The 25,406-nt window shown below is 33.7% G+C and overlaps 3 protein-coding genes across 5 annotated transcripts; 1 reads left to right on the forward strand and 2 right to left on the reverse strand.

Annotated features, from left to right (window-relative positions):
• Nucleotides 1-3,369: 3,369 nt before the first annotated feature.
• LOC132278457 (uncharacterized) lies at nucleotides 3,370-4,182 on the reverse strand. Its single transcript, XM_059780240.1, has 2 exons — nucleotides 3,637-4,182; nucleotides 3,370-3,561 (listed from the first exon to the last, which is right to left on the reverse strand). The coding sequence occupies exons 1-2, from the start codon at nucleotides 4,180-4,182 to the stop codon at nucleotides 3,370-3,372; spliced, it is 738 nt and encodes a 245-aa protein (XP_059636223.1).
• A 2,790-nt stretch (nucleotides 4,183-6,972) lies between these two features.
• LOC132278197 (probable LRR receptor-like serine/threonine-protein kinase At2g23950) lies at nucleotides 6,973-12,617 on the forward strand. 2 transcript variants are annotated; one of them, XM_059780004.1, is made up of 11 exons: nucleotides 6,973-7,664; nucleotides 7,754-7,886; nucleotides 8,002-8,073; nucleotides 8,271-8,414; nucleotides 8,542-8,613; nucleotides 8,774-8,833; nucleotides 8,929-9,029; nucleotides 9,109-9,243; nucleotides 9,330-9,674; nucleotides 10,746-11,125; nucleotides 12,008-12,617. In XM_059780004.1, the coding sequence occupies exons 1-11, from the start codon at nucleotides 7,535-7,537 to the stop codon at nucleotides 12,389-12,391; spliced, it is 1,956 nt and encodes a 651-aa protein (XP_059635987.1). In that variant the 5' UTR covers nucleotides 6,973-7,534; the 3' UTR covers nucleotides 12,392-12,617. The 2 variants fall into 2 exon arrangements, with proteins under 2 accessions (XP_059635987.1, XP_059635988.1); XM_059780005.1 differs by lacking the exon at nucleotides 8,774-8,833.
• Nucleotides 12,618-13,915: 1,298 nt separating this feature from the next.
• On the reverse strand, nucleotides 13,916-21,306 carry LOC132278198 (uncharacterized). Of its 2 annotated transcripts, XM_059780006.1 has the most exons (5): nucleotides 21,108-21,292; nucleotides 19,663-19,856; nucleotides 17,811-17,895; nucleotides 14,292-14,357; nucleotides 13,916-14,188 (listed from the first exon to the last, which is right to left on the reverse strand). In XM_059780006.1, the coding sequence occupies exons 1-5, from the start codon at nucleotides 21,189-21,191 to the stop codon at nucleotides 14,096-14,098; spliced, it is 522 nt and encodes a 173-aa protein (XP_059635989.1). In that variant the 5' UTR covers nucleotides 21,192-21,292; the 3' UTR covers nucleotides 13,916-14,095. The 2 variants fall into 2 exon arrangements, with proteins under 2 accessions (XP_059635989.1, XP_059635990.1); XM_059780007.1 differs by lacking the exons at nucleotides 13,916-14,188; nucleotides 14,292-14,357 and adding an exon at nucleotides 14,377-15,200 and having other exon boundaries at nucleotides 21,108-21,306.
• Nucleotides 21,307-25,406: the final 4,100 nt, after the last annotated feature.

The following is a 25,406-nucleotide window of genomic DNA, read 5'->3' on the forward strand; positions in this document are numbered from 1 at the left end:
TGTTGCGTTGATCCTCAAGGCTGCATTGTTTATAATGCTTAGTCTAGTGTAAATAGGAAATGCTAAAGCCTGTGTGCAGATTCTCTTATTTTAAATATTTTCTAGCAGAATAAACTCAAATGCAATTGCTCAAGTAGCAACATTCTCTTATTTTTTTTATTATTATTATTTTTTTTTCAAGAAACACCCATGTCATTTTCCGAAAAAGAATTTGAGTCCCTTTTTCATTCGAAGAAAGTTTTGTGGATTATACCTTCCGAAAAAAAAAGGTTTTGTGGATTACAAAGATGGACCCACAATAGTGATGGCTTTAAACTGCAGAAGATGGAAATTTGGATACGAGTGAAAAGATATAAGGTATACCCAAAGGATGGTGGGGGCTGAAAATGTGAAGGCACGGGTGAGACCCTTTTGCTTTAAACCAAAACCATCATCCCATTTGGCTTTTTACACTTGGAAAGAACAAACTACCAACGTGGAAGAATCAATTCCCATCGCTTGGAAGAATGAACGCAATCCAACAAAGATTGGGGCTTTGCCTCCTATTCCCAATATACCATACATACATTATTACTCGTATTCATAAACATTAATATACATAGTATATAATTACACTTATTATTATAACCATTCCACACTTCCACAAACATATCCGTAAAAGCAATGGATTTTAATAGTATAGAATGTGAACAAGCCTCACTCGTGTCTCTCTACTCCCACGTTTCTTTTCTTTTCTTTTCTTTTTATGAAAAATGGGCCCTACAAAGTTGCATGTGTGTGTGTATGTGTGTGTTTAATGCATGCATTTACATAGGAGTAATTGTTTAGTTTTAATTCAAGCCAATGGGTAGTGGAGGAAATGGAAAGGTTATAGGATAGTTTTGCTTTCAAGTGAATGGATTTATAAAATTACAAGTGGCTTACATCAATTTTTATGAGCTATCTTATAGTGTATAAATTCTATTGGTACAACATTAATCTTAGATTAAAAGTTTAAAGACCGGTGATCAAGTTTAATTAGAATTGAGAACACACTTTCCTGCACTGCACCAATTAAAGACCCTTGCAAAATCATGAAACAAGTATTTTATACAATAGACGATACAAAGATGGATGATATTAAATGTGTTTCGGAACTTTTCTGGACAAAGCTGGAACATAGATGATGATGATATTATTCCTCAGAATATTCACATTCACATTATGGCCTTGTTATAAAATGTCATTTGATGTCTTATTAGTTTATTGGTAATTTGGTTGTTTAATCATTGCTTTATTCTTTTTTTTACTATTAAATTTCCTACTTTACAAAGGCAGCAAATCTTTATCATTCAAGAAATGCACCTATAATTTATTTATGAACCAGTGAATGTCATATCAACTCCATGGTGATGATTATCGGCATGCATTATTTCACATCTCAATGATCATGCATCAAATTGAGGAACTAGTGCCTCAGGCCCTCAACTAGTGAAAATTGCATGTGTGTGGTAGCACGAAAATATACAACGGGGAATATTATCAAAAAAAACATGAGTAGCATCATTTTTAAGATTTTAATAAAAATTATATGTATTTTTGTAGATAAAAATATTTCCGCGGCCCCCACTATTCCCAACCATCTCTAATGCACTAGGCTTTTCCAAGCTAATAATACATAAAAGTAAGTAACATTGTTTCTCTTTATAATTATTTCTCTCTATTCTCTCTACATTAATAGTATCTATTTATAGAGCCTTCACACCAATTTCTCAATTTTGCACAAGCGCAACCTGTTCCACTTATCCATAATAAAATTTTTACTCAGAATTTGAATCACAACTTTGACATACATATATATATATATATATATATATATATATATATATTACTGTTTATAGAGTCTTAAGTTTGGATTTGAGAGGACTAGGAATCTTTCCGGTGTCACTAATTTTTTGGTGGTGCATCCAGTGCCAGTAAAAATTACTGTGCCACGTTAATTATAAAAAATAAAAATTAACTGCTATCCACTGAATGCACCAGTAAAAATTAATAATTAATTAAATGATTCCGATTCAAATTGAGAAGTTTTGTAAATCTTAATCTTTTGTTGACATGCACTTAATTTGAATGCTTAGAAAGTTATTTCTCTTCCTTATTTTGGATTTGTGTTTGGTTGGAACTACTTGATCGGTGTATTACTAATTTTCATTCATCGTCCAAATAAAAAAATTAGGATATGGTGTGGTATAAAATCTAGCTAAATTGCAATAAATTATGTTCATATTGTCAAGCTTGAACTTAATCTTTAATTGTTATAGTTGCTCTGTAGTTTTGTGAGTTAAAGAAGGATCAATCACAATAGATATATATATAAATATTATCTACTTTGTACACGTTTTATGTTTATAATTTTTAAACTACAACTACAAAGTTAGGAAACAATCATACATATAAATACTAGACGACGTGTTTTCATGAAACGTCACAATAATTGAGTTGTATCTCATTTATTTCTCTGAATTAAAAAGTTGAGGGTTTAAATATGTAAATGAGCATGTAAGTGATTAAGAGCAAGTGCAGCGGTATAGCCAAAGCCCATTTTCTGCGAGTGTGAATGGCCTTTGGGTGTGCAGAAGTATAGCCAAATTGGTGGGGCCCAATTTTGCTCGCGGGCCAGCCCGCGATCGTTGGAATATATATTTTTTTTGTTATTTTTGCGTCAAAACAGCACCGTTTACATCAAACCTGTTTTGTTTTTTTTTCTCCTACTCCTGGAATAGTGCGCCAAACAGTGCCTGACAGATTTTTTTTTTTTTTTAAAAAAACCTAAAAATAGGTTATTTTGAGCTTTTTTTTTTAAATAAAAAATAAAATAAAATTTATTAAATAAAAAATATATTGTTTAGGCACTGTTTGTCAAAAATAAATTTTATTTGGGTCGAAAAGAAATAAATAAAGCTTCTTTTTTTTTTTTTCCCCCTTAAAATTTGTTTTTTTTTTTTTTTTAATTATTTTACTTTAAATTTTAAATGTGTACCACAAATAATGTATTTGGCCATTAAAGCACTGTTTGGCTAACACAAATAGTGCCTTAACGGCTGTAAAAAAAATAATTAAAATTACAAATTCATCTACTTATTCCCATAGGATTTTGTAATACTTATTTTCTTATTTCAATTCATTATTTTTAATATTAAAAAAAATCATTACATAATAAAAATTCTAATACACGAAATATCATAACATCTTAAAAGCAAACAAAATGTAACATAAATTAAATATCTTCATCAGCATAGCGATTCCACAAATTTTCCATCAAATCATTCCTCAACCACGTATTTGTCTTTTTGTTGCGAATCTAAAGTTGGCGAGAGGATATGTGTGCCGCTAAAACCGTGGGCATCGACTTAAAGTGGGAATCAATATTGCATCCTCCGGTGGCGGAGTCCATCTTTTAACATTTGCGTGACGCTCATCTTCAATGATCATATTGTGAAGGATGATGCACGTTTTCATTATGAGGTGCAAGTCATCTTTCTCCGAGTAATACACCGGTCCTTGCATTATTGCCCACTTGATCTGCAATACACCAAAAGCTCGTTCCACATCTTTCCTGTATGCCTCTTGTCGCTAAGCAAACAATTTTTCTTTTACAGTGGTTGGCTGCGGGATGGTCTGCATCAAAATTGCCCACTTAGGGTATATACCATCAGATAGGTAATATCCCATTTTATAGTGATGTCCATTCACTACATAATTAACCGGAGGTAATTGGCCATTAACGATACCGTTGAATACCGGGGAATGATCTAACACATTTATATCATTGTGTGAACCCAGCATTCCAAAGAATTCATGCCAGATCCACAAATCTGGTGAGACAACTGCTTCCAATATGAAAGTATTCTTGTCCCATCGTCCCCTATATGTGTCGTGCCACTCCACTGGACAATTCTTCCACTCCCAGTGCATACAGTCGATAAAACCAAGCATACTCGGAAATCCTCTCTGCTCCTCTTCTTCAAGCAACCGTGCTATGTCGGCTTCGTTGGGTGGGTGCATATACTCCTTTGCATACACAGCAACAATAACATTACAAAATACCAAGCATTTAATGGCAGTACTCTCGCCGATTTTAATATACTCATCATAGTGATCGGTTGTATAGCTATATGCGAGTATACGAACAACAGTTGTCATCTTCTGTATAGAAGACAACCCGAGACGACTAGTCGCATCCTTTTTTTGGACAAAGTAGTTATCATAAGCTTTGACATCATTAAGGATACAAAAAAAAAAAGTTCTCATCGCATCCTAAATCGCCTGTGAAAGTATTCCGGTAGATATGTGCAATTCTTGTCGAACTAATCTTTCATTAGCTGATAGTGGCTTGCTTCTCAGTCACGATGAATGTATCACTTCTTTTTACGGACTTGAAATACTTGCTCAACTATCTCTGGCCTCACTGAATTCATAATTTCATAGAATTCATCTTGATCCTATTGAATCAACGCCCCAAAAGGATCATCTTCCGAAGAGGATGACGAGGAAGATGAAATATTAAAGTCTGCCAAAGGAAAAGCTTGTGATAACGAAATTATTGGAATTTCAAAATTGAAAAAGATGGATGGTGATATTTTGCTACAATGGAGAGAGATGAATGTAATGATGATTTTCAGATGAGCAAATGAGTATTCATTATCTAAGATGAAAAATATAGCCGTTAAAAATATAGCCGTTTAGGAAAAATTTTAAAAAAAATTAATTTTAATTTATTATTATTATTATTATTATTTTATAGCAAAAATTCAAAGAGCCTGATGAAGTGCATGTTTTTTAAGAGCAAAAACTGCTGGCGTGGCTCTTGGAATTGCTGATGTGACTCTTGGAAAAGCTGATGTGACATTTTTAAAGAGCTAAAATTCAGAGAGGCTGGTGTAGATTGCCTAAACATTGAAATTTTTTTAAAGTTTTAGTCCAATGAATCTTCTTTGAAATAAGGGTAAATTGCACTCACACCCCATAGGTTTGGATTAAAGATGGGTAACTACAATTTAGGCACTATTTGGATAATGACACTCCCAAATTTGATAAATTAAACAACAACACCTCAAATTAAGGTAAAAGTACCTTATTACCCTTTAACTAATGAATTAACTTATTTGAATTATGAATTTACTATTTCAACCTTCTCAAAGCATTTTAATAGACAAAATTAGCCTTCACACCGCAACTTTATTTAATTATGATCATAGACTTTGGGGAAACATATATTCTTTTGATTATTCAGGATTATGTGATCTTTATTTTCTTATAAACTCTCATAAGTCCTAAACTACCCATAATAAACTAAAGAATTTTTGTTTTTGTATTGAAAGGTAATAACTAAAGACTTTGGACCACATGATTGTAGATAGTGTTTTTTTTTCTTTTAGTGGCAATAAACTCATAGAAACTTATAGTATTATTATATATATAAAAAAATGATATTTGCACCGACTACTTATTTTAATTGGTCATCTATACAACAAATAAGGGAATGAATCCCTTCACTTAATTGTATTGTGTATAAATAACCAATCAGAAACATTTTATTAGGTAATTCACTACAACAAATCAGTGCAAATATCACTACTCTTATTATAAATAGTAATACATTATACTACTTCAAGTATTACCACCTATTCGCGAAAATATTCATTGTTTATTTTTTATATGGTTCTTGGGTTTGTTACGGATTTGATTTCTACTATTAACAGATGTGGATTGAAAGTTATGCCAAAATGATGATGATATTATCTTCTCTATCACTTCTTAATGCCAAAATTTTTATTAATTAGAGGTTATCAATTAATAAATTTTGCACATAACCAATGTAATTGTTTATTCTTCTTTGAAGAGTAATATAACTTGTTCATTTTGCGGACATGGTGTTTTCTGTTGGTAAACTATAATATGCAATTAATTTGATATAGTGTAAATTGTAGGATGTAACTTATTCCATAAGCATTTTAATGGACATAACTAAAATGATTAAAATGATAAATTCACAATTCAAATTAATTACAAATCATAAATTCATTTGTAAACTTGAAGGGTTGTGAGTGCAATTTATATCAACTTAGATTTTTCTTTTTTGACTTTAACGACGTGTATATTAATGCTTCAACTAGCTTGTGACAATGTAAAAACCAAAAATGCTCTGGCTAACGGTAAATTCATTTGTTTATAAGTATGTTAATGAACAAAATTAAAATGGTTAAAATGATAAATTTATAATCTAAATTAATTATACATGATAAATTTATAATTCAAAATTTTAAATAATAAATTTATAAGTTAAAGGGTAATAAGATACCTTTAACTTGATTTGGAGGTGTCATTCTCCAAAAGATAACTAAATTGTAATTATCTGTTTTTCTATGACTCAACCAAGTGTATATTAATGCTCTAACTAGCTGGTGACAATGTAAGAACAAAAAATGTGAAATTTTGAATCTTAAAACTTTTCATGATTAGAGAATAAAAAAAAGAAAATAAAGCAAAAATCCCAACCCAATTCATTCTTCAATAATTTTTGGACCAGCAAAATATCATAAAATGTTAGGCCACTATACATAATATGACGGGATAGGCACATATATATATACGCACACATAATGACAATAAAGAATGACTAATAATAATTTGAAATCGAGAAAAGTCACATTTCAAATCCTATATTTGAAAAAAAAAAAAAAAAAAACCAAAAGAAAAAAAAAAGTTATCAAACCCGGAATTGTGACCCAAGAAAAGCAAGCAAAATGGCTACTTCTAGGCTCTGGTATTGTTAGTATTATTTTTTTATAGTGCCATACTTCCGGAATGCAACACTTTGTTGTTTCAAATTAGAAGAGATTTATTCTCAAATAAATGTGTTACATTTTATAATGAATGTTGTATCCTCAAATTAATTGAAAGGAAGAGAATATCCACAAAACCATGTTAAAAAAAAAAAAAAAAAAAAAAAAAAAAATGTCTCCACAAAACAAAAAAACACACACACACACACGCAAATAGGAATAATAATTAGGGGATGCCACAAGGACCTGTGTGGTCTTATCTTAGACTACCAAAAGGAACAAAATACACAGCGCTCAACACACTGTTTTTGCCTCTCACATCAAAACTCAAATACCAAAACTTTTTTGCCTTTCTTGTTGGGCTTCACTTTCCCTGTGTTGTGGTTAGAACAAGCAATCTGTGTGTCTGTGTGTGTGAGAGAGAGGGACAGAGACACAGAGGCGCATTTTAATTGAGAGAGAGAGAGAGAGTGCGCATCATATCATATCCACTTGTCACTCTCAATTTCTGCGCTTCCACCCTCACTGACAACTCGTATCATCCTACCTGATTCCCCTCTTCTTTTTCTATATTTTTTTATTTATTTTTTCTTCTGCGGAAAAGATGGTGACTGAAAAAAAGTCTGTAGAATACCCAGAAAAGTAGAGATAGAGAGAGAAACAAAAAGGAAAGATAGATAGAGAGAGAGTTGCCAGGTTAACATGTATTCATGGAGTTTGTGAAGCATGTTATTCACTTGCATTCAATGATCATGTCCCTCCATCTCCACCTCTTTGTTCTGTACCTGGTTCTCTATTCTGCAACTGTTTCTCTCTCGTATGAACCTAGCAACCACGAAGGTACCTATTTCATCAACAACCCTTTATTTATCCCCTCTTTACAATGATTTTTTGGTGTTTAATCTATGATTTTTGTGTTAATATTTTAGTTCAAGCTTTGATTACTATTAGGAGTGCTTTAAACGACCCTCACGGAGTTCTGAACAACTGGGATGAGGACTCTGTAGACCCATGTAGTTGGGCTATGATCACTTGCTCTCCTGATAATCTCGTCATTGGCTTGTCAGTATTTTCTTCAGTATTTATATATGCATATGTTTGTTTATCTTTGATTTTTCAAAAGTTAAAAAGTTCAATTTCACAGTTAATACTATATGTTGAGTTCTGGGTTTTACAGAGGAGCTCCAAGCCAAGGCTTATCAGGAACTCTGTCTGGGATGATTGCAAACCTAACAAATCTTCGACAAATGTAAGAAAACAGAGCATATGTATCATATATATACATCCATATATTTATTGATATTTTAGCGTATGTTTAAAGCTTCTTCTTTTTTTTTTTTTACTAATTAGCATTTTTGTTGCATAATAATTTGTGTTTCTCTCTCTACTTTCTCTCTCCAACTCCGATTGTCCATTTTATTATGTGGGTTTGTGTTTATTTTGCAGATTGTTGCAGAACAACAACATCTCCGGTAAAATCCCACCGGAGCTGGGTTCACTTCCGAACCTTCAGACATTGGATCTGTCCAATAACCGGTTCTACGGTCACGTGCCGGAGTCTTTGGGTCTGTTGAATGGTCTACAATATCTGTGAGTACTTTCTCTTTCTAAAAAAGTGTTTTCTCATGGGTGGTTTTCTTTATCTGTTAATGACTACTACTGTTTGCGCTATTATCATCTTTATTGACTGTTGTTGGTTTTGTCATGTAATGAGTAGGAGATTGAACAACAATAGCCTATCTGGAGCTATTCCTGTGTCTTTAGCTAAAGTCCCTCGACTTGCTTTCTTGTGAGTATGATTCTCTCTCTAGATTTTGTTTGTGTTATCCTTGTGTCTTGAAAATCGAAACATTCTGCAATTTTTCTGAATGGCCTTTTCAAATTCATGTATGTGTAAGTTCAAATGTTAGTAATTGGTTTTGCTTGTGAACACTCTTTTGGTCACTCAGGGACTTGTCTTTTAACAATCTTAGTGGACCTGTGCCCAAATTTCCTGCCAGAACATTTAAGTATTGCTTCTATTCAAACCTCTCTCTTTGTATGTGTATCTTGCATGTATTGTTTCATTTTATCTGATTATGCTTCTCTCTCCATGTCAATATAGTGTTGTGGGTAACCCTCTGATTTGTGGGAACCATGCCACTGAAGGTTGCTTTGGATCAGGCACCCCTGTTCCTCTTTCTTTCGCTCTAGATTCATCTACTGGTATCTCTCAAAACCCATCCCCATCTCTTGCTCTGTAAACCGATTTCTCTCTCTAGACTCTGCTTCTACCATTTTCCAGGAAAATCCAACTCCAAGAAAATAGCTATTGCGCTTGGGGTCAGCCTCGGCTTTGTCTCTCTATCCCTCTTAGCACTTGGGTTCCATTTTTGGCGAAGAAACAAAAAGAAAAGGCAAAGCATCCTAAACATCAATGGTCAGTAACTGTAACTCAAAACTTCATGTGTCTACATATATGGTAAAAACTAAAAACCTTAATGGGACGTGGAATTTTTGTTGCAGATATTCAGGAAGAGGGTATAATGAGCCTAGGCAACCTCAGAAACTTCACATTTAAAGAACTCCAAGCTGCAACTGACAATTTTAGTTCCAAGAACATACTTGGTGCTGGGGGGTTTGGAAATGTGTACAGAGGGAAGTTGGGAGATGGCACAACGGTGGCAGTGAAAAGGTTAAAGGATGTGATGGGAACTGCTGGGGAATCACAGTTTCGGACAGAATTAGAGATGATCAGCCTTGCTGTTCACCGTAATTTGCTCCGGTTAGTCGGATACTGTGCCACCCCGAGTGAGAGGCTTCTTGTGTACCCGTACATGTCTAATGGCAGTGTGGCCTCAAGGCTGAGAGGTTAGTACCAATCTCACTTGCCTGCAACTACTTTCACCATATGGTCACTACCATTGTCACCACCCACAATCACATTGTGTGGGCATGATGATTCTTACAATTTTCTGGTCCTATGCTTTTGACATATAATAGAGAGGGGAATTCGTATGCTTAACTACTTCAATTTTTTTGTCCCCAAGACTTGTAAATCTATGGTTGAATCATGATTCAACTTTCAAAAATCCCGGATTCAACATTCCAAAATCCCAAAAGTTGTATATAATAATTAGTTAAAACGAGCATAAAAGGGTAAATAACATCTAAGCTGCCTAGAATTTCAACAAAATTTGGAACAATTTGCTATAATGCATAACAGGGGACTGAAATGCTTGGCGGCCCTCATTAATTGGGTGGTTCCATTGCATGTTATGGAGATGAGAGAGATATGCCTGAAAAGAAGTAGCATACATTAGAAATAAAATTAGAGAAAATTGATTAAGATGGTTTGAACATGTCACGTGCAAAGAAGACCACGAAGTGTACCTGTATATAGAGTGACATGGTCTACATTGAGGATAATGATAGGGTAAGGAGAAGGCCAAATTTAGCATGGACAGAATGAAAAATAAAATTGATGTAGCTGATTTCCAGTAATTTGAAAAAGACTTTGTTTGTTGTTCTAATGATAATCTAGTTTTCTATGGAGGCTCCATTTAATAAGAATAGCTATGTCTGCTAATTCCGATCATAACACAAGTGACTTTCCCTTGGGGTTCTCCAATTATGCATTTAAAGACTTGGTTAGTGTTTGAACCACATTGAACATTCATTCATTAAAAATAAACAAAGTTATTGATTCTTCTTTTTTCCCTTATGGGAAGTAAAAAATTTTGATGTTGCAAGCAAAAGTTTAGAACACTCTTCTTCTGGGAATTTTCTACTGTTCATGACACACACACAAATGAGAAGGAAAAAGTTTATGGGATGATTTCATACTATCAATTATTTTTTTGACAAGGCTCTTACTAACAAGTATCCAGAAACTTACACCATGCATTTTAAAACCCCAATGTCTTCTATTGAATGTAACAGGAAAACCAGCACTAGACTGGAACACTAGAAAGAGAATTGCAATAGGAGCTGCAAGGGGTCTTTTATATCTCCACGAGCAATGCGATCCAAAAATAATCCATAGGGATGTGAAGGCAGCTAATGTTCTCCTGGATGACTACTGTGAGGCCATTGTTGGTGACTTTGGGCTTGCCAAGCTCCTTGACCATGCTGACTCTCATGTTACCACGGCTGTCCGTGGTACTGTTGGCCACATTGCACCAGAGTACCTCTCCACCGGCCAGTCCTCTGAGAAAACTGATGTGTTTGGATTTGGTATTCTTTTAATAGAGCTCATAACTGGAATGAAAGCTCTTGAATTTGGCAAAACGGTTAATCAGAAAGGTGCCATGCTTGAATGGGTAAGTTTCTTCCACAACTATAATACTTTAACCAACTGGTAGTGGCCTAGCAGTATCAGCCTCTTAATTCCCAAAGGGAGGTCAGGGGTTCAAGTCTCAGAAAAGACAAGTGTGAGTGAGTACCAACTAGGAAAAAAAAAATTATAATACTCTAAAGTTCCACCTGTAGTTTAGTGATGGATATGCTTGAGCCTGGTGAGTGAAAGCAGCAAGGGCACCTTCTACAGTCTTATGAGACTTCCATATTCTAGTTCAAACCCAATTATAGATCCAAATGAAAGACCTACTAGATATCAGTATAGTTTGGTTAGATAATTTTTGACCATCCGGTCATATATATTGTTGCCTTGTTATCTCACTTCAGTTTCTTCTTTTGTGTTCTATCCCGCTTTTGATTGTCCATAGAAATTAGAATGTTTTTATCAGAAAATTGCAACATATCTTAGCATTTCTCATCTAGCTGGCATCTTGTTAGCGCCTTTTCGTAGATATTCTGTTCTAAACGGCTTAAATAACCTAATATTTCTAAATTTGTTTAACGTATTTCTCAGTAATTGTTTAAATAGTTCACCAGAGTTTGACATATCATGACACCCAAAGATTTATGTTTCATATTACCATAACATGGAACTAAATATGGAAAACATCAATCGATTGGAATTGCTTCCTTGATTTTTAAATATCAACATTGAGGAATTATTGTAATGAGGCAATAGATATTTAAGTGTTGTAATATCATCGAAGTCCATGAGAACCAATCTCTCAGATTTAGGTTGAGGAACTGAAACTAGCTTTGTCTAATTTCCATAAATACCATTATAATTAACATGACATTGCATTCACAAACTAAGAAGACTAACATGGTGTGGTTATTTGGTGCAGGTGAAGAAAGTGCAACAAGAGAAGAAAGTGGAAGTATTAGTGGACAGAGAGCTAGGGAGCAACTATGACCGGATTGAAGTTGGAGAGATGCTGCAAGTAGCTCTACATTGCACTCAATACCTGCCAGCCCACCGCCCCAAGATGTCTGAAGTGGTGCGAATGCTCGAAGGGGATGGCCTTGCCGAGAAATGGGCAGCCTCCCATAACCATATAAATCCCAACGCAAACTTTGCCCTTGTCTCCAAAAACCAGATGCAGTCACGCCTTACCACCCACCCTAGACATGATGACAATCATTATGATCATTCAAGCATGTTTGGCATGAGTTTGAGTATGGATGATGACCATGATGCCTATGCCATGGAACTCTCTGGTCCAAGGTAGAAAAAGTAGACAAAAGAAAAAAGTGTAGAGAAGTGAATTCTTTTTTATTTCTTTATTAAAAGCCAAAGTTAACTTAGTTATAAGGGGAAAAAGAATAATATGTTTAACCCTATCTTTCTCATCTTTGTAATTTTTTTTGTTTTGTTTTTCTTGGTAGTTTGGTTTTGTAATGTATTATGTATATATCCTTTTCTAAAGCCAAATACTTTGGTCTTTAGCATCTTCAGTCATTATGTCATTAACATTATCCTTGATTTTTGGTTGAATGGGATTGGAGGGAATGTCATTTTATTTATTTTTATCTCTAGGAATGGTACTATTTTTGTTTGGATAGGTGATTCCATGGAAATTGGATTTGGGAGGGAGGGATGATTCCTCAAGAAGATGTTTTTGATATTGGAGAGAGCGCATTGCGCATGGTGGCGTATTGTAGGGGGGTGTGAGAACATCATCAGATGCTCTGCCCAAAAGCATGAGAGGGGTGAGTGAAAGAGAAAGCAAAAAGGGCTTTTACGGTTATTGACTGAAAGTTGGCAAAACACTACGGTATGTTTGGCTGCCAGTGCGATGTTTGTGAAAGCGTAGTGGGGGTGGGTGGGGGTGGATAGTCTCGGCTGTTTTAAGGGTCACTTTCAATTTGATGCTGCTTTTGCAGGCACATCTCTCTCTTTCTCTCTCTGTGTTCAGAATACGTTGGTAGCTTTTTTTCAATTTAAAAATATATTCTCTTTTTTTTTTTTTTTGGCCTTCTCTCTCTCTACCTGTTCAGGAATCAGAATACTATCTTTTTCTTTTTCAATTTAAAAAAACATTCTAATTCCTTTTTCTGAAAAAATAAAAATAAAAAATTATTGTTGGTGCTCTCATATTGCCACCAAGGACGCAGGATGAGACACCCTCGCATCAGATAGCCCAATAATATGACCTGTTTTTACTTTTTAGTAAAAAAAAAAAAAAATCAAATATTTGTAATTATGAATCAATTATCGACATACTCCATCAAACACTCTTGCTACGTACATGACCTTCACAACACCCCATCAAATGAGAAACGAAAGAACCATTAAGAGGGGGAGATTTGCGGAGTAGCAGTTAAACAAGACGAAGGGGGAGATTTGCGGAGTAGCAGTTAAACAAGACGAAGTGGGGGGTAAAATAAATATGCCATCATCCCATCAATATAGAGTTTACAAGCTGGGCAAATTCAGTTGATAAGTACATGACGACCTTCACAAGGATAATGCATCTACAATATAAGTGGCCTTAAGGCCATGAAGACACCCCAGCAGAATAGAAGCACTTGTACTCGGATTTTTAGCTACATTGATCTTTACTATATTTGGATGGTCATTTTGTTTGAAGAATTTGTAATCACCTGATTTTGCCACAAGATTGTTGCCCGTATATATATAATATAGACTCCCCAATGTAAGAAGAACCTATATCATTCATTTTTAATTAGTACAATGCACATCACAGGAATAATATCAATTAGGAAGCAGTAAACTAGCTCGCTCCCTGAGGTAAGAAGAACCTATATCATTCATTTTTAATTAGTATAATGCACATCACAATAATAATATCAATTAGGAAGCAGTAAACTAGCTCTTTCAGTTTCAGAAAAACTTAGCGAAGGTCTTGTATTCGCAACAAAAGACCATCATAATCGCAATTCAAGACATTACTAATCACCTAGAAAGTGGATTATCTATTTCTTGTCTTTACAAATTTGGTTCTTGAAGCCCTCTTCTCCATCTTCTCTCTCTTCTTACGAGTCTTATCATCCTCTTCAGCTCCCTGTGAAACATTTTTCACAAACAAGTTAAAATGGTTTATCATACAAGTCTATATTACCACTTTATATTACTTACTAAGAACAGAAATCTTGTAAGGTGGGTACCTCTGAACCTTGCGGCAAAAATCCTTTAATGACACCAAAGAGTTTGTATGCTGCAAATCCTGGTATCTGGATAGCAAAAGGATAAAAACAATTCAATTAAGGTCTTTTTGGCACGACATTTTTCTATAATATATTGGTTCCATGACACTGCAATTTCACCAATGGACCATGTGAAATTGCAAATCTTGGTGTAAAACATGGTACAGATCCAACTTTCCTAGCAATCATCAATTGTAAAATGAAATTTGGGTGAAAACCACAATTTAAAGCCTTAAAGGGAGCCTCTTTGTCAAACTTTAATTTGGTCAGATAATCATTGCCACAATGTAACAATTCCTAATGAGCAAATCGAGTATGTTATCAGATAAACCGTCTACAATGGTTTGTTACTGTTAAAATTCAGATGCGGAAATAAGAAATGCAAATAGGAAAAGGGAAGAGAGAAAACACTGGCATATACATGGTTCGGCACTAAGGCCTACATTCATGGACAAAGAGTCACTAAGGGGATACATTTTTATTATTCAAATCTGTATATTGCTCGAGTACAAGAAGCTTATATATAGGCATGGTAAGGATACGGATATATATGGAAGGTGTACAATAGTCAAAAGAGGCACCATGATTGGTGGAGGATTTTGCTCTACAATTATATAGAAATATTTATATATTTCAACACTTCCCCTCAAGTTGAAGCATGAATATCACGAATGCCCAACTTGCTAAAGAAACGCTTTAAAAGATGATGAAAAGGTGTCCAGAACAAAGCCGGAACAACGCTGGGAAAGGCCGGAATTAGGCTGGGAAAAGGCCGGAACAATGCCGGGAAAAAGCTGGAACAACCCCGGGAAAAGCTGGAACAACGCCTGAAATGGCCGGACCAATGCGGGCAAATGGCAGGAACGACGCCTGGAAAAGCTGGAACAACGTCAGGAAATGGCCGAAACAACGCCGGGAAAGGAATGTGAAGACATAGAGAATATGCTCCATGATAATAATTCCAATACTTCCCCTCAAATTCTATATGCGATTACAAGAACAACTTGGCTCTGATACCATGTTAAAATTTGGATAAAACACTGGAATATAAATGGTTCGACACTAATGCCTACATCTATGGACAAAGAGCCACTAAGGGCTACATTTTTATTATTCAGATTTGTATATTGCTTGAGTACAAGGAGTCTATGTATAGGCATGCTAAAGATAAGAAAATATATGGAAGGCGTACAATAGTCAAAGGAGGCACCATGATTGGTGGAGGATTTTGTTCCACAGTTATATAGAAATATTTATATATTTCAACAGTTACAAATTTGTGCCTTCCAACCATATACGAAGTTTACATCAAAATAAGTCGGAGAAATCAAAATTAAATTCTGCACCCTTTTAAAAAATTAATGCAGATGAATTGTGCATCTACACCAAAAGTCAAGTTATAATTATTAATAAACAGCATTAATCTCTTTGAACCCAAGCCCAAATCAATTCCTCTATCAATTGGCTGAAGCCATCCTCCCATCACTCTGCAGGATGTACTCAAGACCATCACAATTTGGGGTCATAGCAAATACCCATCCCACTGTACCTTCTTAACTGTTAATCATATGCCAACCAATCTCTTCTTGAGCCTCGAGGTCATAACCTGCGCCCAAAATAGTTGACAGATTTCTGAAACTCTACAAACCTTGGATACAAGGTGATTTTTATTTCTAAGGTCGGGTAATTGAATCACCCACTTGGTGCTGCCTCCTAAGCCTTGAGCTAATTACCATCATCCACGAGAATCTAACAGATCTTCTATCTCCCAATTGTACTAAGCACTAGACTATCAGTTTTGCTATTTTGCTCTCCTCCCCCAACCTACCCACCAAAACAACTGTCTTTCCCCCTTTTCTCCCCAACCGGCAAACAGGATTCATGCACGCTAAATTTTGAGTGCCTAAAAAGATTGATTTTCCAAACACATACCCCATCATTATTCAAAATGTCATACTAGTGATTTAAAAGTTTTGAGAATATGATAAAACTTCAATCTGAATAGCCATATCACATATGACAGGTCACATGATCCAAATGTCGACGATGATGACACGAGGTAAAAGAGGCCGAAATAAATGTCTGGTCAAAAATCTGCTTGGTAAATTATATAACAAAACTATCAAAAAACATAATATATGTGTGTGTGTGTGTGTGTGTGTGTGTGTGTGTATAACATATACTTCATGTCAGAATTGAGCAAGAATATCACATGAAAGAGAGCATTTCGATGAAAAGAATGAACTTCTAGTGTTTTTTTTTTTTTTTTTTGGAAGGTTAAGCAAACTCACACACCTATGCCTCCACTGAGGCTCGAACCCCCAACCTCTCCTTTGGGGAGGTGGGTTTGTACCAGCTGGGCTATTGCCCATTTGGTAAGAGAATGAAGTGTTGATATAAATGGAAACATTAGAAGTCATGCAAGCAGGCCTGGAACACCCAATTATCAATTGATGATAATTGGTTATTAACTTCACACAACCACAACAACAATAACAATAATAATAATAATAATAATAATAACAATAACAATAATAATAAGGAAATTGATGATAATTGGTTATTAACTTCGCACAACCACAACAACAATAACAATAATAATAAGGAAAGGAAACTCCTGAAGAACAATTCTAGAGAACTAAGAATTTAATATTAGAACCACAAAGAATGGAACTAGTAGCAATCTGGAGATAAAATAACTTGTTTAAACATTTCCTCAATCAAACCTCATATGAATTTTTTTTTTTTTTTTTTTTTTTTTCTAGCTAATCAAACTCGCATGTTTGAAAAGATATAACATATAGTCTACAGAAGCCTTGCCATATTATTATTATAACAATTAAAAAAAATAAATAAATAACAATAACAAAAATAACAATAACAAAAACAACATAACAATAACAATAACTAGAAGGAATGCATATCATGCACATGTATTTTACCTCATTGTATAACTCCTCTCCATGCTCACTCGCTCAGTTTTCCCCAACATCACTTATCTTTACCAATGAAAATTTCTCTCAAAACTCCTTAAAGGTAGTAACAACTAAAGATAGACACAATCACACACAACCAAGCAGGCAACTCAAATCAACTCAACAAAGCCTTCTTCGAACTATTTGGATCATCTACATGATTTGTTTTTTTTTTTTTTTTTACCATTTCACGCATTATATAAGGTCATAACCTCCAACATGCCATCATATCTTTTCTATGTTTTCTCATAGGTTCTACTAATATCAAGAACAACAACAATAATGAATAGGATGACTGGTTGAGATATAAGATTGTCAATATATTTTTATTTCTTAGGCTATCCAACTGCTTCAACGCCACATTATTAAGTAGATCATATAAATATAGAAAAATGATCTTATAGTCAATCTACCAATGCATTGATTTACTTGGCAACAATTATAATAACATATTAAATGGTTCTTTTATTCTGTAATTCATATATGTTTAGGAAATAGATCTTACCACTAAATATATGTACCAAAATTTCTCAGATATAATGGACGTGAGTTGTACGAAGCTCGTAATATAAATTACATCATGTAAATATCTGCAAGACATAATGAACATGACATAAAACTTAATTAGTACATAAATGAAAATAAATAATATGTATAAGTAACAGAAGACTAGACTGCAATTTATACAAGTAACAGAAGACGGGACTGCAATTTATACAAGTAACAGAAGACTGAAAGATAAAGGGGGATAAGTGTACACACTGTGCAAACTTATATGCCTACCTAGTATGTAAAAGGATAAACGCATACACTAGGCAGCACTATATGTCAGCCTGGTATGTAAAACAAATCTCATAACTCATATCGAATATTAAATTTTAGCATTTCATTGAGGGAAAATCATAAAGGACATCCAATTTTACATTTCAAATCAAAAGGCGAGGGAGTGTGACTGTGTGACTGCAAAACTAAAATCCAACATGCTTACAAATAGAAAACAAAAGGCCAGATATCCAGATATATGTATCTTTTAGAACCAATCCCAGAAATAGCCTTCCTTCTCAAACAAGAATTAAATCAGAAGGATATGAAACATGAACTGTGTTAGGTTCTTTTATTATTATTATTAACCACAATGTTAACTGCCAGAAAATTTATTATAACTCGTCAAATAATCACAATTTCAAAGACCATCGACATGAGTGCATTTTTTTTTTTTTTAAGAAAAACTTCTAAACGCCTTCATGTAGTGGAAATGAGAATGTTAAAATGGATGGTAGAGTGACTAGAAGAGATAGGGTCACTAATTAAAGTGTGAGAGGAAAATTAGGTGTTGCACCCATTGGTGATAAAATTCGACAGAGTAGACTTAGATGGTTTGGAGATAAACATCGAAGACCTAATGATGCACGGGTCAAACAAGAAAGACTAATTGTAGTCGAAGGTAAGAGACAGAGAGGGCGGCCAAAAATAACATGGGATGGGGTCATTAAAAATGATTTAAAAAAGTTAAAGACAGTAGGTGAATTAGTATGTTATAGAAAAGCTGGAGAGAGAGAATGCATGTGGCCGACCCCATTCGTATCATCCAATACAAGATACAAGCATTAAGCTAGTAATTCTAGGTAATTTGATCAAAGTTTACCCAAGAGTTGAACCGCAGTTTGGGTAAATAAGGCATAAGATAAAAAGACTTCTTTTATATGCTTGTTACTCTGTATATATTTGGGCCATCTACATTGCCTAATAAATAAGAAAGTTCAGCTGAACTTAAATTACTGCTGCTTCAACTGGTTATCAATAGTCAGAAATCAGAATCTTCCCAGGCACCGTAGTCTAGCCAAAGCAAGCTACTTTGGGAGTAACTTTGTTTTCCCACATAGACTTCTGAGGAAAACCATGATGATTCCCTCCCCCAAGCACCTTACCCTTCAATGTTATCCACCTCATAACGTCCTCCTCCTCCACCAGAATAGTCTGAGAATATAAAATGCCAAAGAAAGACTCAATAAGCTCCCACTCCTGCAAAGGAGTACAGAGGCAGATACCTCACGACAGTCCACTCACTAATACCTACAACAATTTGCAACTGAAACTTGCCTACCCACTAAATTCTGGAAATGCCCAAAAAAGTCTCGCAAGACAACGTCACACCAATGATGATCAAGCCAACTTTTAAAATCAAATGGGCTAAAAAATTCAATCCTTTATCTTAACTCATGGCTCCTTCCAAAAAAATAAACATTATTACAATTAACCAATATGATGTTGGTTCATATATTTATAATGGAAATATTATAATGGGGCAAACCAAACATGAGAAGTGGAAGAACAGTGATAACATCAGAAAGACATACCCACAAACTCCGCCAGTACTCATATCAAACCCGCCATCTAAAAGCTCCCCATCATCAGCATATGCAGGCTTCGCCATTAAGGCAAGTTGTTGATAGGGAATAATGTAGGCGAAAGAAGTCAACATAAAGCCAACTAAATGCTTCCACTTGAAAGTAGAATAGAAGACCCCCGCCCTCACCAAGAGATATATAACCTATATAATCAGAAATTTAGACCATAAAAATATTGCCTTGATTCCGGAATATAATTGAATTGCACAGCATTTGTTGAGTAAATAATTTTAATGATAAGGCAAAAATTGTAGTAGTATCATCTATGGTGATGATTTATACATACAATTAACAAATTAAAAAGACAGAAAATGAAAACTAAAGATGCGTAGTGAACAAAAGTTTTACAAAGAAAATAAAGCTCAGAATAATGCCATATAACTATAATTTGTTTCCACAAAGTTTGCATCCATGATTTAATTTTCAGTTTAATTCCAGGAGAACAAAAGGACTAGAGCTCCTTTCAATTGCTGAGAAAATAAAGGAAAATAAGATACGGAGTAAATTAAAAGCAGAAGGGCAAATGGGCTGAACTAAGTTTACTAAGGGCCTGTTTGGTACGCATTTTGTTTTTGGTTTTTATTTTAACCCGAAACAAAACAAGTGTTTTGTTGTATGGTGTTTTGAATAGTAATCGGAAATATGTTTGGTAATGTCTATTTGTTACAAAATTTTTGAAAGCAAAAACATAAAAACATGTTTTGTAAAAAAGTGTTGTAAGTTTAAAAAATATAATGGATAGTTTAAAAAGGTCAATTGAGATTTTTCATTTTTTTGGATACGGCTGATTACTACAGTTCCGTTGATACATTGCAAAAACATGTAAAAACACCAAAGCTGCGTTTAGTAAAGAGAAATGTTTTGCCACTGTACAAAACAAATCATTTTTTACCAAACACGTTTTATTCGACAAAAAAACAAAAACACCAAAAACAAATCCCATACCAAACATGCCCTAAATTTCTGGAAATCAAAAGTAAAGAAAAAACACAAACACACAATGACCAATGGTATCATACTGTCTTAACTTCACATATGAACAACTTTCCATGCTGTGATAAAATTTTGAGATTGGTTTTAATTTTAGTTATATTTCTGTACAGCCGCTAAGAGCTCCGTTTGATTGCTGACAAAATGTAGGAAAACAAACAAAAATTAAAGTTTGATTCTTAATTCACTTTAGATGAATGACTAATATAACAATGAAGTCAACGGAAAGCAAGCACGATAGGCAGATGATTATTCATCATTTGGTATTCTGTTTTGCCTCTTTCTTCTCAGCAACAAAACAGAAGAAAATTGTGAGCAGAAACAAGTCTGATCATAAATTATACTAAATCACAAAGCAAATGGAACAATCATATGGGAAAAATGATAAGATGGCGAGACCATACATTGCAGGCGATGATGAGGCGAAGGATGTTCTTCATGTGCCGACTATTCTCTTCCTTCCGCTTCTTGGCCCCCTGATTTGCCATCTCTGGCCTCTTTCTCCTCTCTCTGTCTCTCTCTCTAGCGATTCACCACTTAATTTGACTGTTCGTAGTTGCCCTAACTCCTGCTAACTCAATTAACAACAACGGAAGCACAACAAATTGGAATGGCTCTGTTTGGCTGCAGAGCTATGAATATTCCAAGCCCGAAAGAGGATAACAAAGATTACTTTTTTTTTTTTTTTTTTTGTTACATCTAATATCGAGGAATATTATATACATAATATATAAATTATTATTATTATTATTATTATTATTATTATAAATTTTATCAAATGATTTGTTAAGGAATCGAATTATCGAATTTGGATCGTAATCGAATTTTTTGTTCAATTCATATCCGAATAATCGAATTGGGTTTGGATCGGATTCGGGTCAGAATCCGATCCATTAACAAGTCTACATGAGGAGGCCAAATCGGTAAATTTTGTCATGACAATTGTACCCTTATATTAAAAGTTTGTAAAATTTTGTATAATGTAAGTTTAGGGGTGGTACATTACGACACGATCTGCCAATACGATTCGAGATAAGCGGGTTTGGATTGACCTTAAATGAATTTGGATGATAAACGGTTTGACACGGTTAACCCGTTTACTTAACCTGTGTCAACCCATTTACTTAACCGTGTCAATTAAGGTTGAATAGTTCAACACTCATAATTCGTTTATGTACGTTTAAGTCAACATGTCATAATCGTGAATATAACATACGTAATATGTTATATGTTTAAACCTAATTATTTTGGACAATTAAATCATTTCAACATAAACCGTGACTACATTTTATAATTTTTCTTTTTATTTTAAATATTTGAGTTAATTGTGACAATTTTTTTCTAATATTTATTATTTAATTGAATATTAAAGTCTCGTTTTGATAAACAGGTCATTACTTGTTTAATAAATATGTTGAGTTAGTATTGAAGGTTTCTGACACGATTATTAAATAGATCAAGTTTAAATTTACGTATTTAATAAAATACATCAACATCACACGATAATGACACACAAATACGAATCGCTACTCATAGATGTAATTGAAAAAAATTCTAGTATTTTAACCAAGTTGGGGTTAGCTGACTATACACAAACCAGCTTTAAAACTTGAGGCAAATCACAATTTGCACTAGAACAATCCATCCAATACCGCACTCGAATCCAATATTTGGAAAGCTTTGTGGAAGATTAGAAGGAAAAAAAAAAAAAAAAAAAATCACTGTTTGTGGACGGGGGGAGCTGGTATATGTCTAGGGGGCACGTGCCCCTGCCTGACATCGCTTATTATAATAAATATACTAAATCTATATATTTTCACATGTATATAAAAAAAATTTCATATAATGCTTTCTCTAAAAATTTTATTTTCTAAAATTATCTCTTAAATTTTGTATTTTTCTTTTTTCTTTTTTACACTTTAAATTTGTTTAATTTCCTTTAAAAAAAGTCAAATTTTTCTTTTTGAATCGAACTTTAATTTTTTTCTCTTTCAAAATTTTCTCATTTTTCTTTTAAATTTTTTGTTAACTATTTATCTCTCTTAAATTTATTAATTGACATATTATTTTGAGTAGTTTTTTTTCTTTGTCTCTTGATTTATAGAATGTATATTTATTGTCGTGATTATTGAATTGTTTTTTTTTTTTTACACAGTGACCCTGAAATTAATTTCCGGCTCCACCCGTTTGTGGAGCAGTATTCATGCAAAACTTCTAACTTTAGTGAATTTAAATAATAGATGAATTAATGTTGATGTTATTTGTAAACGGTGTGGCTTGGGGTTGGACACCATTGATCATCTGTTGTATTTTGGAAAAATTGTCCTCTTAGATGGGATTTGGCTTATAATACTCCGGTTTATTTGAGGTCATGATTTTAGGACTGGTTGAAATAATGGATTCAATGCGACTACAAAGATGATTTGTTGAGTTTGTTTGCTTATGTGACTTGGCATCTATGGATCTACAGGAATAAATTGATATTTGAAGAAAGCAATCCATGAATGGGAGGAATTTCACAAAGTTAATTTCAAGCAGCAATGTCTAATCCCCAAGCTCACCAGTACTCAAATATTTTGTGCATTGGAAGGCTCCCCCAACTAGAAGACTCAAAGTGAATTTTAATGCTGCCTTCGTTCGCTCTTCTGGTCTGGTATGATCATTAGGGATGACTGATGAGAAGGGAGAAATCATTTTTTTATGTAGCTTATGCAGTCATTGACGGCTAGAGAAGCTCTCTTTGACTGGTTTAGTGGGATGTTGAGAATGCTATGGTGGAAGGTGATTGTCAGCTGTGACAAATCCATATTTTCTGATACTTTCATCACACTGCTACTGAAGTTATTCAAAGTTTGCTCAACCGGAGTTTATCTTGGTTCCCAGAAAGGGCAATATAGTGGCCCATACACTTGGTCACCATGCTTTGACACCCGACCAAAATGTAGTTTTTAACACGACTCTTCCCATGCTTATAAGGGAATCAGTAGCTTTGGATTTTACCATACTTTGATCTGTTGATTCTGTTGAATGGAGTTTTCCAACTGAAAAACTCAAAAAAAAAAAAAAGTCATGCCATATAATTTTGTTGGAAAATGAACTTAATAGTTGCAATGAATTGTTAGATTTATTTTTTTAATTGGTCACTTATGTAATAAATAAATAAGTGGAGCCCTTCGCTTAGTTGTATTTGGCATAAATAGCCAATTCAAAATTATTTTCGCTACAAGTGTTTGATATGAGTATCACTGCTCCATTTTGTTAGCTTTAATGAAATAGATTAAAAAACTCACTCTTATATATACCAGGTGTATGGATATTTGGGTCTTAAAATAAAATAAATATATATATTTGGGTCTTAAAATAAAATAAATATGTATTTGGGAATAGTCTGTAGACGCCGCCTCCAATTATCATATTGCATAATTTGCATGCATAAACTTTGTACTAAACCACAATATATATTTCAATACTTTTGTAAAAATAAATTTTGAACTTTCTTTTTAACAATTATACCATAATATGATGGTTAGAAAATTTATATTTAATTATTTATCTGGTTAAAATATATGAGAAATATACCTGTTAAAATAATAAATAAAATAAATAAATACGGTCTCTGTTTCATTTTTACTTTTAAATTTTCTCAAGAAAATATTAAATAATTCATTTGAATTTTCAGAAATCTTAAACAATTGTTCCGATCCAACAGTTAAATAGGGAAAGAGCCCTCTTAGAAGTATTACTCTTTTAAAATTATGAGCACGTTTAGAAATTATTGAACCCATATTTGTGAATATGGACACAACGCTATGGCTAACAAGATTATGCAATTCAGGCGGGCCAATCCAAACATAACCTGAACCTAACTCGATTTTTTCACAAACTTGGATACTATTTTTACCATTAAGGTTGAGTTTTGGTTGAAAATGTCAACTTGAATTTAATTAGAATTTGACTTGGATTAAGTTGCCACCAACCCAAATCTAACTTGAAGTCTAATATATATAAATATATAATTATATTATATAATATTCAAAGTATGATCACCTTTTTTTTTTTTTTAATTTTAATTTATTGTATGTTAATATTTAAAAAAATTAATTTTCTAAGAATTTGTTTATAATATTTTCAAAATTTGTGTTCAGTTTTTAAAATATTTTTGTGCTTAGGAATAATTTAATTTGAAGCTAATTAAAGATCAATTTAAATATTTTATGCCACGATTGATTCTATGATAATTCGAATCAATCCAATTTTAAAACTGAAATCTCAAACCGAGTTGGAATTTAAAATGTAGTAGGTTGGAATTGAGTAATTTGAGTTGAAGGGTGTAACAGGATTGAAAATTTTATATGTCTGAGTTGTAAACCCAATCCGCTCAATCTGTTCAAGTTGAGCCCTAGTTTACACACAATGCTACCTCTGTATGTATGATGGGTTGTAGGCCGTTGGTCCTATTAATCAAGGGCACTGACTCTTCCTTGCACCGTCCAGATAAGATAACTACTATGTATGGGGGCCACATTGAAGTCAGCTGTTTTTTTGTGGCGATGGGCCTTCGACTAGGGCCCACATTCATTTTTTTTATTTTTTTATTTTTTTTCACATTCATCTTTGAAAACCCAGAAAATTCAAAACACGTTAATAACTAATTAAGTACTCCCTATCATAATGATAATCGGCTGACTCTGCGCCCATATTAC

This window comes from Cornus florida, unplaced genomic scaffold (genome assembly GCF_030987335.1).
Source record: "Cornus florida cultivar Cherokee Brave unplaced genomic scaffold, ASM3098733v1 CherokeeBrave_3.0.0_Hap2_Chr10, whole genome shotgun sequence".
In the NCBI taxonomy this organism is placed as follows: Eukaryota; Viridiplantae; Streptophyta; class Magnoliopsida; order Cornales; family Cornaceae; genus Cornus; species Cornus florida.